The sequence below is a fragment of the Mizuhopecten yessoensis genome, unplaced genomic scaffold (genome assembly GCF_002113885.1).
Source record: "Mizuhopecten yessoensis strain PY_sf001 unplaced genomic scaffold, ASM211388v2 scaffold10925, whole genome shotgun sequence".
Taxonomy (NCBI): domain Eukaryota; kingdom Metazoa; phylum Mollusca; class Bivalvia; order Pectinida; family Pectinidae; genus Mizuhopecten; species Mizuhopecten yessoensis.
This window is the reverse complement of record NW_018408790.1, coordinates 496,155-520,633: the sequence shown is the minus strand read 5'-3', so window position 1 is coordinate 520,633 and position 24,479 is coordinate 496,155. Positions and strand designations below refer to the sequence as shown.

Here is a 24,479-nt window from a genome sequence, read left to right as displayed (position 1 = left end):
CTTAAAGCAGTATAGCCAAATACCCTTTTTGGCCCTGCCCCTCAGCCCCCTGGGGGGTCAGCCACACCATTTGTACAATTTTAAATCCCTGCCTCCCAGGAATGCTTTTGATCAAATATGATTGATATCCAGTGCACAGTTCTACAGAAGAAGTCGTTTGTAGCAATATAGCCAAATTGTACCCTTTTGGCCCCGCCCCTTAGCCCCCTGGGGAGTCAGCCCCACCATTTGTACAATTTTTAATCACCATCACCTAGGGATGCTTCCAGTCAAATATGGTTGATATCCACTTCTTAGAGCTAATAATGTAATGAAAAGGCAGCACTCTGAAAATTTAACTTTCTTCAGTGGAAATGAAATAACAAGAGAATTAATTACATCAACCAGAGGGGGAGGGGGGGGGGGGGGGGGGGGGGGTTAATGACCTGAATTACCTTTAATATTATAAAGTTCTCCATAAATAACAAACAGTTTCTGTGTCAAATATCTGAGAAGCACCTTTCACTATTCACAGATCATACTTACTTTAAACTGTTCTGCTTTTAACCTGCCATCAATGTTTACATAGGTCTCGTGGACATCTTTGAATATTTCCCGTAATTTAATTTGAAAACTGAAATGGTATATAAGAAATAATGGTTTTACAAAAATGTTTACCTTAATTTGCAAGAACACAACTGAATACAAATAAACTCTGGCTTATTTTCATGGTTTCTGGGTATTTGAATTCACAAGATATTTTCATGAAAAATAAGCCATATTTACAGTACACCATTAACTTTTGAAGAGTTACCTCCCTTCAGAAACTTTTAATCCGTATCTTAATAACTTGAGGATAAAGCGCTTCACGTTCTTGTGTCGTCATTAAGTCATCATTTCAAGGCCATTTCATTGGAACTCATTTGCAAATGAGATGCATGTAACAGGAAGGTAACATACAGCCTTAAGTTTATCATCACATGAACCGGTTGGAAGACTTACCATTTTCTAAAGAATGAAGCATTGGGGACTTTAGCACTACTGTTAAATAAAATATCGGACACCAAAAACAATCTTGCAATCTGAAACACAACAAAGAAATGAATGGCATAAGTTTTGTAAAACAAAATATTGATAGAAGCATGACTCAGCAAAATGATTTATGTTGTCAAAATATCAAAAAAATGATATTGTGTATGTAGAGTAAGAGCTAATGATATTAAAGTGGAGTCCAACATCCCAGCGGTAGCTATCATGCACATGTAATTAACGATTCCATTCAAAATGTTCTAATGGGTACGTGTGATTTAGGCTGGTTACGTTTATCGCAATCCAAACAGTTAAAGCGGTTGGACTAGAGTTATTCGTTTATGAAAAAAGGTCGGACCTAGTAATCTGATGCTGCTTTCAGGCGAGTTTTGACAAGGCCAGCATAAACAAACCGGTTGTTCCGCACAAGTGAACAGGCCCTTTTTGTTATCAGTAACCCTTAACGCCAAAGAACCTGAGTTAAGCTCCAATGCAGTGCCACGAGTTAGGCTCGGAAAAACTGAACACACTAGGATAGTGTTTGGCACTAACCTTTTTAGGGATGGGAGTCTGTAGTATGGACAAAGACTCTGTAATACATTCCACGATTTCCTCAGCTGCTTCAGCATGATCCATGCACCATACCATGGCATCACCAATCTTCATTCGCTCTGGTGTGAGTTCACGCAGTGTGTCTTCTAACCGGTCTCTTTGGCTGTCAAACAAAGTGTTTGCAATCAGGACACAAAGTCATTTATTAAGTCATCGTGTTTCCCTATGGAATTGTTTTGATTGCAGCAACAATTCTTGTATTCAATGCATCTATTCAGTCTCTTTGGCTGTGATACAAAATATTTGCAATCAGGACACAAAGTTAGTTTTTTTATCAAGTCTTAATTTTGCCTATGGAATTATTTTGATTGGAGCAACAATTCTAGTATTTAATGCATCAGTCAGTTTGACATTCATTCAAGTCAGTTTGACCTTCAATTAAGTCAGTATGACATTCATTCAAGTCAGTATGACCTTCAATTAAGTCAGTATGACATTCAAGTCAGTATGACCTTCAATTAAATCTGTATGACATTCATTCAAGTCAGTATGACCTTCAATTAAGTCAGTATGACCTTCAATTAAGTCAGTATAACCTTCAATTAAGTCAGTTTGACATTCATTCAAGTCAGTATGACCTTCAATTAAGTCAGTATGACATTCAAGTCAGTATGACCTTCAATTAAATCTGTATGACATTCATTCAAGTCAGTATGACCTTCAATTAAGTCAGTATCACATTTATCAAAGTCATTGTGACCTTTAATAATGCTAAACTCGCCTTCAGTATGAACTTCACTTAATTTGATGTGACATTCATTCCAACCAAAGTCACCTTCAATCAAGAGAAAATGACATTCGTCTATAAAGTCATTGTGACCTTCAAGCAAGTCTTTATCTTGGGAAGATTGATAAACAAACCTATCGGTTAACTGGCCCTTCTTGGTGACAACCTCATCTTCCTGGTCGAAAGTAAGATCCTCACGGACCAGTTCATCCGGCATGCCCTGGGTGTAGGGGTTCATGGGAGGCGGCTTCCACAGGGATCCACCCTTGAACATCTTAAACTCCTCAGTCCTCCACCGGTAGGGCGAGTCACCCTGAAGTACAGAAACAAAATGTGTAACTTGGAGAAGGATCTGTAGTTCAGATACAGTAAAACCTGGATAAAAAGCCCTTCATTACCTTACCGCCAATATATTTCACTATCCATTTTTCTCTTTTTTCTTGAGAATTATTTATTATTTTTTCCCCTTGGTTTGGCGCCAAAACCCCTTTATAGTTTATAGCGCCAAATTATTCTGAACAAATAATGGCAGTATAGCAAGGTTTAACTGTATTTGTTTAATCACCATTTTTTTCAAATTTAAAAACTTAACCACAGCATTGACACACACACTTTGGTCTTGTTCATTTCAATATCATTAGGTTTTTCATCTAAACAGTTGAATTTATTTAGATGTAATGTTACCACAGAATGAAGTATTTTGAGCAACTATGAGGTATTATGTAAATTGAAACTGTACAAATAACAAACCAGTCAAACAAAATAATTACAAAACAAAATTAAAGATGAAAACTGATATTATACTCTAAAGGGCAACATTTTTTCATTTTTTTTCTTCAAAATGATTAATTAAGAGTAACCTGAAGAATGGTGAACATTTTCCATCTGTAGTAGAGGTGTGCCGGACTTTGGTTGTCGAACAGGAACCTGGAAACGGCAGTTATACAATGGTTAATACCCGTGATAAAGTGCTTGTATTACATACAAATGAAACACCATAGGAAGCACATCTGTTGGTTTCCATAAGTACACCAATCTATTTCATAAATTTTAATTAATTGAAAATTTAACAAAATTATTCTTAGGCCAAACAAAACATATTTTGCGTTTTTAGAAACCCTACTTACCCAATGTTTTTGTGCCTACCCTAACTTTTTAAAGCAATTTTCAAAGAAGCACAGTTAAAGTCAAGAAGATCTCTCTCCTAAATAAACCCCATAAAACTATTTTAAAAATACAGCATGTTACCGGCCTCCCTACCCTAAATTTTTCAAAAATGTTACAGGAAACACACATATTTTGTTGTTTGCCCTTTAGTAAAGATTATTCATGTACCTTATTTACTTTTCCACTTAACCCTTTCACCCCTATGCAACTTTAGTAGACTCTCCCATGCATCTTTCTGGATGAGTCAATTATGGTCTACAGTGGTGAAAGGGTTAATATAGGATATCTAAAGCATGTAGGGTATGTCAATGCGATACAGCTTAGAAAGTTCTGCCTAAGAGTAATCCATTAGATTTCTATTAGTCAATGAAATGTTTGAAGGAATGTGAAATAATGGTTGATTTATAAAACATCTTTTCTATTACCAAGAGTCATATCTTGGCTAACAAAAACATCTTCTTTCTTAATTTTTGGAAGCCAGCATGGGTCAAATGTAAACCAACAGAAAGTGCAGACAGTTTTGATAGTAAATAAAATCAAACTTAAATGGTAAAAGACGCAAACTTACCTACAATGTAATTTTATATATCTACTGTCTAATGTCTGTTAATTAACATCCAAATTTCCAACACTTTTCAAAGCTGGCAATAAGTATGAATAGAATCTGCAGAGAAAGGTGTGATCTTTGTATTCTCTTCTTACACAAATGTGTATTTTAAACTCAAACAAAACAAGTTGGCCATTATATCACTTAAACTAGACACACGTGTCTTTATTAAAATTTTACATAAAATCTTTATCTTTAAAATCAAAACAGAAATAATAAAAAGAAATATTTCTTGTCAAAACAAAATTAAGCATCATTAAGGCAGTAAAGCTGGGACATCACAGAAGCATAGTGGAAGCGTTAGTCAACTTCCTATAGCATCACTACAATAGTCTCCAGAGATATTGAACTACCCTCCGTTTCAAAGTCCGACAGGTTCTAATCTAGGAAACTGGGGATAAAGAAGAAACTTACACAGAAAGCTCAATACTACCACAGACATGCAAAAATAAAGGCTAATTTTCCTAAACATCAGTTTTTCAGCCTTATTGAAAATAACACTTTTTAAAGCATTTTTTTTTTCATCCATTTGTATTACCCCCCCCCCCCCCCCCCCCCCACNTATTCTGGAACACATATGACAAAAGCATTGTTTCCCCTTCCTTTTATATTTTTTTTTCTCAATATGCAATATTGGTATAGAGGGCTTTATGTACAAGCCCTAAACCGTATAACTTTTTTCCTTTTTTTTTTTCTCTCAGTCTGCAATATTTACTCTGGAACACAAACGGCGAAAGTTTTTTCCCCCCTTTCACTTTAAATTTGTTTTCTCAATATATAATATTTATATAACATGTACAACAAGCTGTATATCTTACGTAACATCAGTATTAAAATAGTAATTTAACTGAAATTGAACTGTTCAGAAAAATTCTTACTTTTGTTAAATATCTATACTAAAATGGTACTTATTTGATGTTTACCTAATGTGACAAATCTTTATCCCCCCCCCCCCGCATCTGTATAGCTTTATTGAAAATTATTATAACACATGTATTTCTTAATCCTTTCCCCACTGTAGATCATAATGGACTCATCCAGATCAATGTATGGTAGAGTCTACTAAAGTTACCTAGGGGTGAAAGGGTTAAGCCAACAGTTTTACAAAACATTTTCACCCTGAACCAAATGGAGCGCAAAATAATTACCGGTATGAAAATGAAACTTTGAAGGGTAATGTAAATGAGATACCTGTAGGCGAGTATGGATGGTGGTGTACTTACCTTTGATGACATAGATAACGAGGTTTATACATATAAATATAGCGCCAATAATTTGGACTGCAGGGACATGCTACACCAATTACAAACCACAAACACCCAGCACACCAAAGATAGCACCAGATCCAGTGACCAAAACGATTTTTCTTTTTAATCCAGCCAAAACAGAATAAATTTTTACTGTCTATGTAATTTGCAAACCCCCGATTTCAAATTTCATTTCAACACAAAAAAAAGTGTTTTAACAGTATGTAAAATTGTACGATTTTTTTTTTAACTCATTGATCAGTAATACAGGATATGCCATTAAGAATTTAACCGAAGAATTTATCTATTTAAGCTATTGAGCCAAGATGTTATTAAATGGTCCAAATGGTACAAAAGGAACGATTTTTGTTTTTTTGGAATCAAACATGTATGTGAAAGAATTGACGTAGCATTGACGAACTATATAAAGTAATAGGAATCTGAAAATGTGCATAAACTTCTAACTAGGATTCAGGAAGAAAAACCCTTTCCATTGGTCAATTATCGTTAGTTTAAAGCAGATAACATTAACTTGGATTTCGCAATACATGGTTTTCTTGTGTAAAACAAGTCAGCAAATATAGTGTGCAAATACAAGGAACTAATTTGCAAAACACATAGCTATTGTTCATGATATTTAATTTGTGGCAGGGTCATAAGAGCAACACCCCTGAAATTTCATAATGAACTATTCCAACCTTTGAATTGGAAGAGTTCAAATGTGTCTTCAGGGGTGAATGAGTTAACAGTAGATGACGATGGCGAGACTACCTGTACCATCTTTTCCTGTGCTCATTTTACTGCGACATTTTTTTCGATAGTGAAAAATGTCACATGACACAAATAAAACATTATAACGGAAATAAATGAAATTTATTTCATGTGTTTTTGTATGAACTAAAGTTAATCTGCCAAAACATGAACATTAGCAGTCTACGGCTTGTGAAGTATTAGTTTGTATCAGCCAGCCAAAGTCTCTCTCCCTCAGTATTAACACATGCTAGTAGGCTCTATCAAAGTTTTTTCAAAACTGATGAATCTTATTAAAGGTATGTATAGTAGAAGGCTTCCTTCTGGATTTTGTTTCAAGTCAATCAAATATGATCCAATTTATCGAGAGGGTAGCTGAGGGCAATGAGACAGCTAATACTGAACTAATAATTCCGCGTTAGAAAGACAAAAAAGTTCAAACATTGTTATCTCAAAATTGGAAAACAAATCAATACTCTTGGTATATATCTTGAGAGAGATTTTTTTTGGCTCTTCAACTTGAGATTACAAAGTTGACTGTATTAGACATGACTTGGTTAAAAAACAATTATCAACATGCAAGCATAGAAAAATCAGTGTCATTTAAACCAATCAACCAATACATCATTCGACGTGTTAAGGTATAAACATGCAATGTTATACAAATTATTAAGTTCGGCTACAAATCGTACCAAAATCCATAAATAGCGATTAAATATACCACAGGGTAGTTCAAATTATCTTAAAATCAGAAACATTCCTCCCAAAATCTATATGTATCTTTTCCTGCTTTTTACAAAAGCAAAAAAGGAAATTTACTCTATTTCTAAAATGGTGAATTCAATATCTTCAACAAAATGTATAGACCTATTTATGTATACATTTATGAATATTCAAAATACTTAAACATGCAATTTCAATTATACAAGACTTTAAACAATAAAAATCTACATGATAAGTGTACACGAAGCATTTGCTATGATTTTCAATTCAAGAAGCATTGAAATAATCATAGCTGATCCTTCACACGTTTACAGCATATATATTCTACCACACATGAATTCTTACAATTAGATTAAATCTAAGCATTAATAAGTTTATTCTTAATTATCTTATTAACATGTTTGAAATTAAGAGAGAAAGAAAAATTGTCCTTACCTGAACATCGGGTTACTGATTTCTCGATTCATGATCATGGCTTCAAACATTGGACCTTCTCGAACAACAAACTCGATCATGCGATGTATCACACACAGAAGATTTCTGTATAAAAAAAGCATAACAGTCGAACCACAAACTCACGGGCGAGATTTTCACCCCGTAATCAACCGGTGCAAACAATTCCAGCTTGCTACCCATCAATATTTAGTAAATTACAAAACATAAAAAAATGAAAATCTCACTCACTCCCCCATATCTAACATACTTGCAACAAGAAAGAACAGGATAGCCCATGAACAAAAATCAATTCCATTCACATAGAAAACTGTCTTTTTTTTATATATAATTTTCAATTTTCAGTTTCTTCTTTTTAGTAATTATTAATTAAATTCATAAAAACACGCCTTTTTTATCAAAAAAACCCATGACAACCATATACAATCTTTTTCACAAGGCAGTTAGTGGTAAAAGGATAAATATGGTATTCTTAAATTCAAATTTACCAAGCATTTCGATGGGATTGAATGTAAATGTTCAGGGGCATTTCCTGACTTTCTATCAATCATCACCAGAAACTGCAATGTGAATCTCATTTATTTTCACAAGTTACATAATTAGTAGAAATTTATAGAAATCTTTTATGTTGCCACATTAAATGCTTCGAGCACTTCGTCGACCTTTCAAAGATTTTTTCATGCATAACATTCATTAGAAATGATGATGTAAAAACGTTTCCACCATCAGAGATATGTCATTTTGAATAATTATATTTATAATTCAGCATACACAATGATCTTAAATAGATGCCTTTAGGCTTGGTTTGGCTCATGCATTTGTATGGGAAAAATAAAATATATGAATATTATGAGCACTCTGGTGATGATTTCACCCTCCCCCCGCCACAAAAGTCTTTATCTTTACTGAAGATATCAGATTTAAATACACAGATGCCAATGGGCTTACAAGTAAAAATGCTGAAAATTAGATTTTTGAATCCCTACTGTGGGAAAAAATGAAAGTTTGGACAACACAAAAATTCTGAAAAAGGCTGAAATCGGCCAAAAGGCTTAACATTTTCATCTTTATACTGACCAAACGAATTTAATTCAAAAGCAACCCTACCACATGAAACAAAACAAAATCCGTTGACTTCGTAACATTTTATCGTCACTTTAATTTCCCTAGATAAAGACTTTTAACAGCGGTGTACTCACCCCCCAGTCAGACAATACAGAAGCAAGCATTCACTCCGAGTGGCAACACACATTAAACTTATCAATAATTAACACGTACTTTAGTACTATTCAACCTGTCTACAGGGAACCCTGCTGTCTCTCCTAGTTCTTATCGTGTATCTCAACAGACACTTTCTATCAGTTAGAACCAAACCCTGGGAGAGATGTTACCTTTGACATTTTCACACCAAGCAAGAACAAATATGAATTGTTTTTTGTTGTTTTTTTAGGGGGGGGGGGGGTATATACTCTGTACACAGATATCCACTATAGACAGGTTGGCTAAAAAAAAATACCTACTTCATCTAAATTAAACTTAAATTCACAATAATCACCACAGAAATGGGTTTTTAGAAAACGTTTCATTTCTGCAGCAACAAGAAACTGTTTTTTCTCTCTTTCTCTCTCTCTCTCAGAAATTGGTCAGTGTTAAATTTTTGATCATCAAGTACAATAAAATAACAATAATTTTCCCCCTCAATAGTACAATCATGTACAATTCAAATCTGAACTTGTCAAAATTTCAAAGTAAAACTGAACTTGTCACAGTCACGAAGTAAAACTAAACTTGTCATAAAGTAAAACTGAATTTGTCACAAAGTAAAACTAAACTTGTCAGTCACAATGTAAAACTGAACTTGTCACAAAGTAAAACTGAACTTGTCACAAAGTAAAACTAAACTTGTCACAAAGTAAAACTAAACTTGTCAGTCACAATGTAAAACTGAACTTGTCACAAAGTAAAACTGAACTTGTCACAAAGTAAAACTAAACTTGTCACAAAGTAAAACTAAACTTGTCAGTCACAATGTAAAACTGAACTTGTCACAAAGTAAAACTGAACTTGTCACAAAGTAAAACTGAACTTGTCACAAAGTAAAACTAAACTTGTCACAATGTAAAACTAAACTTGTCACAATGTAAAACTAAACTTGTCACAAAGAAAAACTGAACTTGTCACAAAGTAAAACTAAACTTGTCACAAAGTAAAACTGAACTTGTCACAAAGTAAAACTAAACTTGTCACAAAGTAAAACTGAACTTGTCACAAAGTAAAACTAAACTTGTCACAAAGTTAAACTGACTAAACTTGTCACAAAGTAAAACTTTAAAACATGTAAAACTGAATATGTCGCACATTGTTGTCGCCTATAAAATACTATTTTGTCACAGTAAAGTGGATTTGCTAAGTTAATTCTGATTAGTAACTCCTTCAATCAAAGAGTTTGCATTTCATTGAAAAATGTACATCCAAAATGTTCAATTTCTATTCAATCTTCCATTCATCTGAATCATGCTATAAACCATTTTTTCAGGAAGCATTTTGTAAAATATTACCAATACATTTAAAAAAAGATCAAAAACATTTTAAGGATATTCTATGTTAGCAATATATTGATTCAAGTCAGTAAAAAAAGTAACATTTCGCATTTTAGAAATACTAACAGAAACACAACTTTCTGTAACAATAATTAAAGTAAATTGGCGAAAAAATGAAAAGAAAATACTTACAAAAATATAGATATCATTAAGGCAACAAAACAAGATTCATTCTACAAATGGCAAAATATTTTAATTTTTTTTTTACAAGCATTGGTTTAATTATAAAATTATTCACAAAACTTCAAAAATATGAAGAAAAAAAAAGTCCAAAATCAAATAAAAAAAATTCAACCCATTTCCTTTCTTGTTTTCTTAATAACTTAACTTAATTTCTTTTCAATTTCAAAAAAAGTTGCTTTTAAATACTTACAAAACGTACAAAAAAATCTTTAAATCTAGTTTTCTTTAATATAAAAAATGTATGGATCTTTTAAAATCCAATGAAAAAAATCTAAATTTAAAACCAATTTCCATCCTCCTTGATAAACTCCCTTCCTCGTCCAGCAGGTGGCGCCAGTGTGGTGTTCCCTCCGTGTTGTGTCCATCATTGCCTACTGACCTATTTTCCTAACTTTTAAACATCTATAATTGTATAAATTGTCGTTCTAGGTATATCTCTTTAAAAAAAAAAAAATGGTATACCTTTCTGTGGGAATTACCACTTTCACAACAGCTTTGGCTAAAGTCTGGAGAAATCGCAGTTGAAAAACCAAATTAAGTTCTATTAAGTATGGGCTCTTTATACATGTAAATTATATAAATACATACATTTCAAAAGTTTCACTCTTTACCATATCATGAGATTGAAAATTTACTGAGAAAGGAATTTTACTGAGAAATAATAGAGAGAATTAGTTGGTTGTCATTATAATATTATAATATTTATCATTATTTTAACGATCACTCAACAAGAAATCATTGTGTAAAAGGAAATTAAGTTAATTATGATATGCAAGAGAAGAAACAAAGTGATGAATTTATTGTTACACATATATTGTACATATAAGAAAGATGGGATAAAACTGTTCTGTTGTATGGCTTCAAAGACAGAATAAGACCTAGAATTTTAAAGACGGGTAGGGCTGGCGAAAATAAACTTCTCAAACTTCTCTAGGGCAGAATTTTCAATTATAGATTCAATTTTGAAAATAAATATAGAAAAGGTTGCAAAACGGATAACTTGAGATTTCATATTTCTTAACGTACTAAAATAAAACATATTCTGAAATACAGTAAGATGTGCAAAATCTCAAATCTTAAAAATCTCACAACCTGAATACAAATTTTCAAAAGATGAAAAATAAATTCAGGACATAAAGGGGATATAAAGGCAGGGGGGAGCTGTAGACCTGACCATTCCTACTTCAATTACCTTCTCTATATCCTCTGCTGGCTCATCTTTAACTGATCCGTTCAAGCCTGGAGGTGGCACATTGCCATATAATTTTTCAGATCGTAGTCGGCGACTGCTCTTGCTCGGCTGGGCGTTGAATGGTAACCCAGACGGGGGTGGAGGCTGAGTTAACTCGACTAGAGCGGGAGGTATATAGACCGGATGGGGCGGTATGGGCACAGCCTTACCCCAACCTAACTTCATTTCAAATTGCATCACTTCTTTGCCTGTGTCAAACATTCAGAATTCAACAGCAAATCGCTCTTTAATATCAAGGCTTGAAAATTGAAATCATAGCGAGTTGTAGACAGAAAATTCAACAAAAAAAATTTGGCCATTACAAAAATCATAAGCATGATATACAGTCACAGTTTCTGGGATATGTGTAAATTCATACATATCTAAAGAATGTGCATCACATCAAAAATATCTCATAACTTTCAAATGTCAGTGACTCATTAATCGCTTAATAATTCTGGTCAAATTTAGAATTAGTTTAACGGACTGGATTAAAACCATGCAGAACACTTCTGATATTTGTTTACCTGGTGTAAAGTTGAATAAATGAGAGTAATGAGGGAGTTTTAGAACACACGAGACAAGCATTGTGAATCTCACTTTCATTACAGGATAGTTCAAGTGTGTAAGGTCTATCAGTCATTTAACTCTTCACAAGGACAAAACATCACAACAGTTATAAAGTGGAAACCAACTGAGTATCTTTTAACTGAAATATCTATATCTGTACTAAAGCTTCAACATTTCAGGTGTTTTTTTACGTGAACCCCTCTTTTCACTGGCTTTGTTCTTGTACTTACCTTTGAGTGAATTCATGGCTCTCTCCCCATCTTTTCTGTTCATGAAGGCCACAAAACCACAGTTCCTTCCCCTCGAGCGCTCTTCATCTGTTCGTGGCCACATGATTTTCACGCTAGCAAGGGGGCCGTACCTCCCAAATACCTCGCACAACTGTTGCTCAGTCATCTGTAAAGAAGTAACATAAATGATGTTATTTAAGGACGGAAATACCTTCCGTGATGTGTGGTAGTGTACCTAGGAGATTATGTCCGCATTCATTTATCACGATACAAACGGTTGGACCACAGTTGTTTGTTTATGAAATAAGGTCGGACCTAGTAATCTGATGCTGCTTTTAGTCGAGCCTTGACAAAGCCTTGCAAGGCCTGCATAAACATTTGGAGGTTCGCAAGGGTTGATACCTGAAAATGTTACATTTAAAAACAGACAAACTAGTTTAACCGGAAACGCGAAACATTTACGATATTAAGAAACCCAGTTGCTTTAGTCTGCATTAAAGCTTAACCGGAAACGCGAAACATTTATGATATTAAGAAACCCAGTTGCTTTAGTCTGCATTAAAGCAACTGGGTTTCTTAATATCATAAATGTTCAGATCATACATTTCAATCCTACTATAAATGTATTTACGTTGTAAACAGCAAAATTTTATTTTATTTTCTTGGGAAGATTCTTTCGATTCATTATACGTTTTAATTATTTTGAGAATGGTGAAACAACCATTTAGGTGGGAATTAACAATGCCATATCTTCTATGATGAATTGTTTCATCAGGTGATAAATTCACAAATCAAGAGACCATTCTAGAGTTTGTCAAGTGTGAATTTGACATCATTTTTACAGTTAGATGGTAAGACCTAAAACAATTTATGACTGAAAAACAGTCCCATCTGACAGTTCATGCGGTTATGCTATGATAATATTTTTAGATGGTAGAATTATTTCAAGACAGTACAATGGATATATGAATATTTCTTCAAATAAATTTTAATCGTTATAAGGATGCAAATTTGTCATAAATCCATAGTTTACTATAGATACATATATACAACTGTTCATATATGTAGTTGTTATTGAATCTTTGATTCGATGATTTTTAGGAAAACTAAAATTCAAAAAATGATGTCTACATAGATTCAAATAGGCCAAAATTTTAGATATTTTAAAAGTTCAAACATTAATGTGAAAAACAGTTTGCAAGTTACTACATAATCTTAACGCAAACACTTAATATTGATGGAGATGCTGACAAAGTCATTGGACCACGATTGAGGGGCTGCATCCAGCATTTGATGCATGGCTTGAGATGTACTACCTAAGATACATCTATGGTCCAAGTTTGGTTGGTGTAGTACTCTTACATTCAGTGAAACTAACTTAAACGCAAAAACTTGTGATGACGCCGCCGTTGCCGCCTCCAAAACAACACCTTAGTCTCGCTTCCGGTACTTCGTGGCGGCGAGACAAAAGCATTAAGATCAGTAACGGTCTGTGTCATATTTCTGAGTTCTAAAGCCTTTTTTAAACTGAATTGCTACAACACCACTAATCAGGAGATGAAACTTTATTAAATTTTAAGGATGTATATATATATAACTTACCTTTGGATTAATGTTGCCTACGTAAATATTTGTTGTACTTTCGTCCGCGGGATCATATGGACCAAGTCGCATGTTGTCAGCTAAAAAAATATTTTCAAAACATTTCACTAATCAAACACAACATTATACAATACATCGATTAACACAACATTATACAATACAAATCGATGACAAAGACTTTAAAAATAATTATAAGGTTTCAACCAAGGACAGATTGCAACATGTCTAAGAATATAAATTACCAGATCAATATTTGTCAGGAAATGTTTATAAAACAACCATATGCCCCATTCCGCTATCATGGATATGGAGCTAAATGCAAAGTCTAACCAAACAACTGGACCATGCTGATCTAGCCAAAGTAAGTGGGGTGGCATTTGATGTATTGATGACTATTTTAACATCTTGTACTGGAAATATAAAATCTGACAAAATTCAATGGAGCAGAAAATACAGGTTGACTAGCTAGTAAGCTACAATTGACAAATTGGTGTAGCACTCCTCAAGATGTGTCGGAGGCCAAAAAAAGAAAACAGTTTGTTTCAAACATGCCTGAAAAAAATAGGGTAGGTCGGTAGTTAAATAATTTTATTTTAATATTATTATTTTTTTGTGTTAATTTAATATTTATGCTTTATTTAAAATTTTACGATGCACATCCACACATTACATTGGCTATTAATCTGTCAAGAATAAGGTCAGACTTCTAGAACAGGAAGGCAGTACATTTTTATGAGTGGCTGTGAAGTTTGCCTGGCTAATAAATTAATCTTAGATACAAGTAGGTCATAAAATATCTAGGGTCGTCAGTAAAGTCTAGGGTAGGTCGGGATACCTAAAACACATATTCTGGCAATAGTCAGCATTTTTGATTTTTTTTTTGCCAGGTGAACTTTAAATTTTGTTGCCAGATGAACTTTGACGACTGTTGGACTTCTAGTATAAGACAAGCCATTCAGATTGATATGTTTCGCCTTTGCCCCGCTTTGACCAACAATGCACATATCAGAGAAACTAAGTTAAACGCAAAAACTTTAAGCTGTTGGAAATACTGACAAAGTCAATGGACCATGATAGGTAGGCTGCATCCAGCATTTGATGCATGGGCAGACATATACTACCTAAAATGCATCTATATATATGGTCCAAGTTCGGTTGGTGTAGCTCTTATATTTTCAGAGAAACTAACTTAAACAAAAATACTTAACGTTGACGCTGCTGTCACCGGAAAAGCAACACCTAAGTCTCGCTTCCACTTCAAAAAATAGAGCTAAATGCAAACTAACAGAAAAGGCAAACACTTGCTTACCTAAATACCCCTAGTTTTTAAAGCCCCAGGCCCAACTTTAAATCATGAAATAATTGGTCCTAATTCACTACAAGAAAGACTGACACCTGCTCTGACAACAGTGAATACCTTTATTAAATCCAGGCTCTAGTGAGGCTTCATACTTTCCAAATCTGTCCTCCATGGGCTCCGTCCCCGGGTCAAACCCCTGATTTTTGATACCTGATTTCCACTTATGTCGTTCTTCTCTCTCCAACTGTATTCTGTAACAGGGGTAAACAGCAAGCAAACCATAAACAAACAAATCATAGGAATATACCGTTACAGTCAAACACTTTGACATGAAACCTGAGCAACTATTATGCTATAGTATAGCCAGAATTTGCGATAAATAGTCCATGAAACCTGAGAAAATATTATATTATGGTAAAGCCAAAATTTTCGTCCATGAAAGTGGAGAAATTATTTTGCTATAGTATAGCCAACATTTATGATAGTTGTTCCCACAGGGGCATGGATCGCTTTACTTGTAATATTAAAAAATTGTATTTTTTAGTAAAGGAGACCCCTATTTTTTAATATTACAAGTAAAGCGATCCACGCCCCTGTGGTTTGTTCCTGAGTACTGTATATTTCAGATTTCACAAAAAGTTTGTTTGTAGTAGAACTTGTGTATAGAACTACACGGACGTGATTTTGGAACTCTCCATATCTACCTATCGTCCTACCCCGGAAAGTTAAGCAACATCAATAAATTGTGTCTTTGAACTTAAAACACTGTGAAGTTCTATGTATCATCCATAATAACTTTATAATACTTAGTTTTACAGTATACAGTTCTTAAATTTAAATATTTTCACCTACAAACTTACCAAATTAACATGTTTATATAGTCTAAATGTTTATATGCGTGTTTCTATTTTTACATTAGAAGAATTTGATAATATATTTTCTTCTCATTATTAAATCATCACTGATATCTATTTACAAAACTGTAAACATTTCACTCACTGTTTTAATTCTTCCTTAAATATTTCTAGATTACTTTTCTTCTTTTGGTCTTCTTTCTTCTTCTTTCCCACACTGAAGCTCTGCATAAACACATAAAACTTTATTAAAAACAAGTTATCAACACTAACAAAAAATTACGGAAAGGCCTAAAAATTAATAGATATATTAGCTTTCAGGTTTCAATATCTCAAAAACTTTTTAAGGTTGTAAGTGTGAAGTCCTGGGTTTTATTTCGACAAACATTTTTGAAACTCTTCCTTAAATATGCTTTCATTGGAGCACTAATAACTTAGTACTTTATGGTATATCAGACTGATTATCCAAGTCATAAATTGGTGTACAGCCTCTTCTGTTTGGCAAATGAACCTCTAAAGACATTTTTCTATTGTTAGAACTAGTCGGGTGGTGCAGTGGATAGCGGCGCATTTGCCTTTCACCAAGGTGGCCGGGGTTTGATTCCCTGATCGGACGTGAAAAGGTATGGGGTCACCTGCCCGACCACGTGGGTTTTCTCTGGTCACTCAGGTTTACTCTCACATTATGAGCCCCATCCCCACCCCCGGCGGCGCCGTAACATCCGGCCAACAAGAGTAATTAATATAAGTTAAACTTACTTATAAAAAAAGTTTTATATTTATAGAACTACAAATATAAGTTAGCACAGCTGTGCGAAAGCCAATGTAGCCAGAATATAACTGAGTAATATGTATTAGCTGTATCATAATTAGAGTTCTTTTTTCCAAAACAGACAAAGTATTGGCCCCGTCTATACTTACGGATCTATCTGTAAACGACCTATTGTCATACTTGTCGTCATCAACATCATCATCCTTCTTTTTGGCTTCCTTCACAGACTGAAAGGTTGATGCCAATTCTGCTAGCTTAGAGGTGGGTTTGTATAGTTTGCTTTTCTCAGGTTTCCCGGAGGGTGCTATAAAAAGAAATGATATATATCCTAAGGTGAAATTATATCTTTCCTTTTAGCAAAAGGCCCTTGCAATGAAAACTTTTCTTAAGGATCCCCCCCCCATCAAGTCCTGCAAGGTATGGTTTTCCTTTCAGAAATGATTAACTTAAGCTATAGTCATGCCGGTACAGTTTCCTATACTCTGTTACAGATTTTGGCAGTGGTGCTGGGATCCTTAAGCTATTATAAAATTGACGGTTCTTTTCCTTGTTAGGGAATAAAAACAGGCATATCATAAATCCATTGATGATTTTCACAAGAATTTTGGCAGTATTTCCCTGGTCCTATACCTGGAGGTCGACGTAACAGAGGTCTATTTGTTTTCAATTTTTCCACTGGGGATCAAACTTAGAATGAGATCTCCTTAGCAGAGTCGGTAGGAAGGGATTCTACCAGGCTCTCATACTTCTATTGAAGTTTTCACACTTTTTTACCACATTAACAAAGAATGTGTGCCAATACTTCCCTTTTTTTTTTTATTCTGACTATCATAAAGTATATTTTCGCCACAATGCTTATCATTCTGGTCCAAGTTCTAACACCATAATATGTCATATCATAAGAAAGTAATATGTGAAGAATTTAGACCATTTTAACTTCTTTAAGCCTTAAATGAGCATGGTAGTTATGTGATGTTGATGGTGAACTTACAGGACTTCTCCACTGGGTTGACAACTCCACCCTTGACCCAGGCCTTGCTTTGCTTGCCACTGTCCTGGAAGGAGGCCACAAACTCCTCATAAACCTGAGCTGCCGCATGTGCATCTTGCTGCAATGAAATCATTTATCACATCAGTTTTCTAAAACAATATCTGAAAAGATGTACAATGGCTATCGCAATCCTTTTAAAAGTTGAGTCCAAAGATCTGTAGTGTACGATTGGGGGAAGCTGGATCCAACTGCATTATCATTCCATGCGACAAATTTGGGTCTACCTGCAGAATCAGGATTTTTCTTCGGTCAGTTTGGCTAGAAATTATTTTTGATAACCACTAGTCAATTGGGGTAGTAGTTTTTAATTTTTACTAGTCCATGTGCAAATTCCTCTAACCCTATATTATATTCAACAAGACAGGCAATTTTTATAAATTTTAACTAGTCAATCGGACTAACATTTGTAAGATCCACTAATCCAGCTGCAGATTTCTCGTGACAAGTCTCAGACTATCGGGTTACCTATATTATCTAGCCCTGAATGTGTCCCTTCCTTACAGCAAAAGGGATATGCTACACTAACTGGAATACTGCTTTTCCTTTCGATCTTTTCTGTAACTTTTCTACTTCCACATCTGACTTAGCACACCAGCTCTTAGCAAATCAATTTTCCACTGTGTGGCTATATGTATGACCTTAATCAGTTGACACAATGCAATCTTACCTATAGCAAGTAATACTATAGATATATATATATATATCCATTTTGAAGATGATTGTATTTTAAATATTTGGGTTCCCTTCCAATTTTTGCTTCAACTTCATAATTTGTAAGGTGTTGATCTATAACAACATATAAATTATATGTGATACCAATTCATAACTATTTACTAGCTTTTGATTTGGTTATCTTTTAACATCAAATGAAATAGATGCATAGGTGTCAACCTCTGAAACCTCCAATGAGGGGTATCTCCTTCTTTCCAAATTTCCAATGAAGGAGAAATTGGTGGAAACATGGGTGAAACCTGACTGAAACTGTTTTGCTCAATCTATCTTTTCTTATTTATGTATCAAAATCACTCCAAAAGCCGATTCATTTGATTCAGACACACCTGTTATGATCATTACACACATGTACACCCTGCAGTAACTAGGAGATAATCTGATCATAGAGTGTTGATATTGAGTTTGTGTGAGTTTGGACTTGAATGAGTTTTGAGGGGAGGTTGGTAAATTTTGGTCAAGTCTCCCTACTAATAAATATAAGGGAGGGTTGACAGTTCACACATCGTACACATAAATATTGTGGAATAACTTTAAATTCACCTACGAAGTAAACTAGCTGAAATGTTTTTCCGTTTCAAACTTACCTTTTTCTTTATTTCCTCCTGTTCTCTTTTTGACAGAGATTTCTTTCCAATATTCATAGTACCTACTTCAAATGCCTTTAATTTGCTCTCCGATATTGCCTGCAAAGATAAATTCAGTTTTATATCGGCGATAGTGATAATGCTAGTCAATGGTTAAATGTACCGTTTTTGTATTAAAATAAAACGTCAAGATAACGGAATGTCTTTCAACATACCATACTCGACAAGGCACGTAGAGTTAAGTTATATTACTTAACCCTAGCTGCACTTAGCCCACATACACGACATATTAAACAACAAAAATTTGGACAAGTGTATGGACAATAGTATCACTTGATGCCCTGTACCTGCCACTTCCTGAAGAGGCAAAAATTTCAGGAAGAGGTACTTTTCTTACTCTTATTTTATGATTCATTTTTAAATTAATAAATTTTCATTCCACAATGTTCTTGATTTCAGAGACATTATATATTGCCAAATGCGCTGGACTCATTTTCACAGGACAGTTTCAAAAAAGTAAAGAGTTGATCTAAAAAGAATTTTATATGTTTCGGTAGAGACGTATATATACTACATATGTCTCTGGTTTCGGCACCATTAGGTTTTGGTACCTTCAGAAGACCCTACTTATGACACAGATGTTGAACTTATGATGTACATATTTCAGCACTTGGTTGCAGATACTCAGCCTCTGTGTAACCCCTAGCCCTGGAGTATTGAGGATGTTTTGGGTCATGACACCCATATATAGTACTCCTATATCCTATATATCCTAGATGGGAAGAGAAACAAAGTTTCGTCATGGCATTCAATTCAGAATTTGATTGCCCTTGCAACGTAAACTTCATAAGTTAACATTTTAGGCAGAGTTTATCTTCAAGTTACACAGCTGGAGATCAACAGAAAAAGTTTATATTACGAAACAGTGTATGAATGCAGACCCATGCGCTATCAATGCTAAATTCGCCCCAGTGTTATTCACACCCGAGTTGCTCAATTACACGGCACAGAGTAAGTTTAATACCCAGCCGGGTATTAATAATAGTAGACTACTACCCATCCATGTGCGAATATGCTCCGCATGGAACCCGGCACATTACTGGAAGAAGAATTATGTCCTAAATATTTAAGAAGCTACATATCAACTGCATCATCTGACAGTGTCTTATTATGATTAAACTATTGTCTGTGTGTTTTTATATAAGCAGTCTCTTGTTACTAATAATAGTACTATGTCGTTCCAACATCAGTCACTAAGTCAGCATAGCAAGATACTGCATCACAAACATGAAACATGCAAGCAGCTACTTCTGCCTGCTATTCGCCATATATCCCACAAGGAAATAAAGTATGGGTTTGTTATCTCAATTACTGCAAACACTCGAAATAAAAGCACACCTTTGTCGAGCCAGGGGTTAATTTGTCCGTTCGCAAACCCCATGGCAAAGACTTATCCGCCATTTTTCTGTAGTGCGTTTGACTGTATTATAATAAACGAAACCGGTCACGGATATGGAAATGAAATATTCCGGAAATACAAAGCAAACATATATGACGTCACATATCACTATGTTGAAGTGTTACCACCGCAGCCTAATACAAGTTTCGAAATTTTACATTTGGTCCTTCACACAGGAAATCTGCCTGCTACTGAACAGCACGGAATTAGATCACCCAGAGACGTAGTTATATGGCTTTATATGTCTCTGGCCAGAAACATATCGTCTCTGTCTAGGCTAATGAGTAACTACCTATGTTATATCCGGTCTAGAAACCAGAAATCCTTTGACATTTCCTTGTATAAATGAAAACATATCAATAAAATGTATCAAAGACATTAATCATATAAGTACCCGACTGACTATCTACAAGATTTAAGGAACTCATTAAAGTTAAGGAACGTTGATGAAACCGGGGCCTGGTCCATCTTCAAACCAGTGAACTGATCACCGTTAACACAGGCATGAAGAAGTATATGTCCAGAATCCGAAGAATCATCGCCTCCACACAGAAGCATTAAGAGGAAATACGTACCATAAAACGGCCCTTTTTAGGGCCAATAACTTTCAAAAAAGCACCCAAATGATTCACTCGAAAACGCAAAATAGATTGAAATAATCAGACTGTTAAAAAAAGTACGAATTTAACACATCAAACAATAACCTCTTAAGAGCAAAGCGCTTATCAAATACAAAATAAACAAAGACTACCTATGTCAAATAATGTGGAAAGAGTGAGAATAAATACCACTTATCGATAAAACTTTTGTTAAAGGCAAACGGTAAACTTGTTGCAGGGGAAGTAACTCAAATACGTATAGTTAATATTACTCGCGTCACTGTAACTGTTCAATTAACGGGAAACATCATTATGTTACATAATGTCAGGAAGCAGAAATATAAATATCTATACGTATTTAATGTTTTAGTGGGGTGTTTTTGGTGTTTTTGAGGTGTTTTGGGGTGGGTTTTTTTGGGGGGGGGGGGGTCTTTTTGGGTAAATCGTGCTGCCGAGAAACATGTACTCTCAAGGATTGAAGCGATTTCTGATTTATGTTGAAACAGCTATTGTGTAACTAATTATGTTAAATCCGGTCTAGAAACCATAAATAAATCGAATTTATCAAATATATAGGTATATATATGTAGCAGGAGCAAGTCCTGGCTTTGCTTACCCAGGTTCATTGAGCCTGGGGTTCCAGGGTTTCCATTACAAACAACTCACATAGTGTATAACATTTAATAGATTTATTACATAGAGCATATAACATACATACACAGACGACACAAGCTATTCAACCCTTAATGGGTGCCCAGCGAGGTTTTCGCGCGCCCAACAATTCGTTAAATTACTTTAAATGCAAAGTTTGATCCCACAAATAGAAAATATTGATATTTTAGTATTAAATTACGTATTCTTGTATCAGTGGAGGAATGAGTGCCCAGCGCAAGGTTTTCACGTGCCAAGCAATTCGTTAAACCACGGAATTATATCTAAGTCCGTGGTTAAACAGTGTTCTCAACTTTTTTCTTCTGTTCGATATCGTAGATATCATTACCTAATCATATGCAAAGTTTCAAGTTTGTGGTATACATGCAAAATATTGTAATACACTAAACTAAATACGGAGGCTTTTATACTCAATGCAACGCAAGGGAAGTAACTCGCGATCGTATAACCAGCTATGAGGCGCCAGGCCGAGGTTCCAGTTTTTCTATAGAAAAGGTTGTTTTCCACCACCCCTAGCTCCATCCTTATAACCTCCTTCTTGTTACACCCTCTTAGTTGTAGCCCCTACATATGAGCCCCCATACCTGTTGTTTGCCCCTACATATAAGCTTCCATTTAACATCCATACCAATTAGCCCCTACCTGTTAGCCTTATTACCCATTTGCCTATATCTCTTATCGCCCAACCGGAAGTACCTTATCAGTTAGCTGACCTAGCTGTTATTTTCCCTTGCTATTAGCCTCCAACCTGTTAGCCCCCTACCCACAAGCCGTACATTCATTTTCCCAATATCAGTTAAGCCCCCCCCCCCCCTCCCCCCTCCAACTGCTTTTCCTAATTCCAGTGTCTGTTAGCCCCATTCCCCAGCAGTTCCTATTAGCCAAACATGTAACATACTGTAACTTTATTATTATAGTTGTTTTAAACTATTGCAAGGCTATTGTTGACTTAATACTGCACACCCTTAGGCCTGAAGAGCCAGGTTTAGGCTTACACTTGTAACAGGAAAGAGAATAGTGTGCTTCCACCGGGGATCGAACCCTCGTAGTCGGACGCTCTACCACTGAGCTAAAGGGAAATTCCATCTAGCTCGAAGCTAGAAGGTGACCTTAATCCTATGTACAATTGAACCCTGCCACACTCTACTTGATAGCATCGGTCATCTATCAGCGTCAACCAGGTGAGCTATAAAACCTGTTAGCCTTTTTTTTTGGATAATTGACTCGTGTTCCTTTGAAAATGGGTTTGATGTTATGACGTTTTAAAAAATTGTAGCATTTCATTCAAGCAAGCTACGTACTGGCTGAATATCAATTTGTGATTCTAGATTGAGAATACCGCGGTTTAACAATTTTGACCATGTGACCTTGACAGTAGGTCAAAACAATCTTTATTGCGATTCCTTCCAGATAGCTCCTAGCCAAATATCGTGACCCAACACCCTATGGTAGAATTGGTGGTTATGTTGTTGTAAGTGGTGGTGTCAGTGCATATGGTGTCATTGTGGGTGTTGCTGCCCTTCCAAGTTATAGTGTCTGTCAAGGTGGTATCAGTCCCAGTGATGGCATCCTTCCCACTGGTGTCATCTGTCCTGGTGGTGTCCCTCCCTCTTTGTGATGATTTCAGTCCTAGTGGTGGAATCTTTCCAGGTGCGTGTGTCCTTCCTAATGGAGTTGTCAGTCCTGGTGGCGTCCCTTTATGTGTTAGGTGTCAGACACAATAGTGACGTCATTCCTTGGGGTTTCATAAGTGCTTGTGTTGATGTCGTCATGTGGTGGTGTGATTCCTGGTGTTCAATGCATCTCTTCTAGCAATGGTGTTCTATTACCAGTGGTGGTGTCCCCTATGGTGACGGTGTCAGATCCTTCCAGGTGTTTTTGTCCTTCCTAGTGTTTGTGTCAATCCTGGCAGTGGAATCCCTTACTTGTGGTGTTGGTGGTGTCCATCCTGCTGTTGTCTTCAGTCTTTGTGGTTTTGTCGGTACTTGTTGTAATATTCCCCCATGTCATGTGGTGTATTGTTCCTGGTGGTTGCATGGCGCCTGGCATAGCATGGTGTCCTTACCAGAAGTGATGTCATTTGAGGTGATGGGGTCCTTTCTACTGCTATTTTCAGTCCTGTTGTGGGACCCCAACAGGACTGATGCTACCACTAGGACGGACCAGTAAGGATGTCATCACCAGGACTGATACAGTGTAACCCCACCATGTTATAACCCCACCATGAGAGAGTCCACCATCACCAGGACTGATACATTGTGTAACCCCACCATGTGAGAACCCCACCATGAGAGATTCCACCATCACCAGGACTGATACAGTGTAACCCCACCATGTCATAACCCCACCATGAAAGATTCCACGATCACCAGGACTAATACAGTGTAACCCCACCATGTTATAACCCCACCATGAGAAATTCCACCATCACCAGGACTGATACAGTGTAACACCACCATGAGAGATTCCACCATCACCAGGACTGATACAGTGTAACCCCACCATGAGAGATTCCACCATCACCAGGACTGATACATTGTGTAACCCCACCATGTTATAACTCCACCATGAGAGATTCACCCTTCGCCAGGACTGATACAATGTATCATCACCAGGACTGATACAGTGTAACACCACCATGTTATAACCCCACCATGTGAGATTCCACCATCACCAGGACGAATACAGAGTAACCCCACCATGTTATAACACCACCATGTTATAACCCCACCATTAGAGATTCCAC

At 35.6% G+C, this 24,479-nt stretch overlaps 1 protein-coding gene across 1 annotated transcript in view; it reads right to left on the bottom strand.

The window, feature by feature from the left end:
* Nucleotides 1–20,481, bottom strand: part of LOC110463761 (U2 snRNP-associated SURP motif-containing protein-like) — a 30,690-nt gene extending 10,209 nt beyond the window's left edge. The window contains exons 1-16 of the mRNA XM_021518607.1: nucleotides 20,402–20,481; nucleotides 19,004–19,102; nucleotides 17,628–17,745; nucleotides 16,786–16,940; nucleotides 16,010–16,089; nucleotides 15,128–15,261; nucleotides 13,711–13,790; nucleotides 12,109–12,274; nucleotides 11,270–11,517; nucleotides 10,540–10,583; nucleotides 7,277–7,381; nucleotides 3,208–3,274; nucleotides 2,482–2,660; nucleotides 1,561–1,723; nucleotides 982–1,061; nucleotides 526–613 (exon numbers count right to left, since the gene is read on the bottom strand). Coding sequence (XP_021374282.1) covers nucleotides 526–613; nucleotides 982–1,061; nucleotides 1,561–1,723; nucleotides 2,482–2,660; nucleotides 3,208–3,274; nucleotides 7,277–7,381; nucleotides 10,540–10,583; nucleotides 11,270–11,517; nucleotides 12,109–12,274; nucleotides 13,711–13,790; nucleotides 15,128–15,261; nucleotides 16,010–16,089; nucleotides 16,786–16,940; nucleotides 17,628–17,745; nucleotides 19,004–19,102; nucleotides 20,402–20,464 — 1,869 coding nt within the window. The 5' untranslated portion in view covers nucleotides 20,465–20,481. The remainder of the gene's footprint in view (nucleotides 1–525; nucleotides 614–981; nucleotides 1,062–1,560; nucleotides 1,724–2,481; nucleotides 2,661–3,207; nucleotides 3,275–7,276; nucleotides 7,382–10,539; nucleotides 10,584–11,269; nucleotides 11,518–12,108; nucleotides 12,275–13,710; nucleotides 13,791–15,127; nucleotides 15,262–16,009; nucleotides 16,090–16,785; nucleotides 16,941–17,627; nucleotides 17,746–19,003; nucleotides 19,103–20,401) is intronic.
* Nucleotides 20,482–24,479: the final 3,998 nt, after the last annotated feature.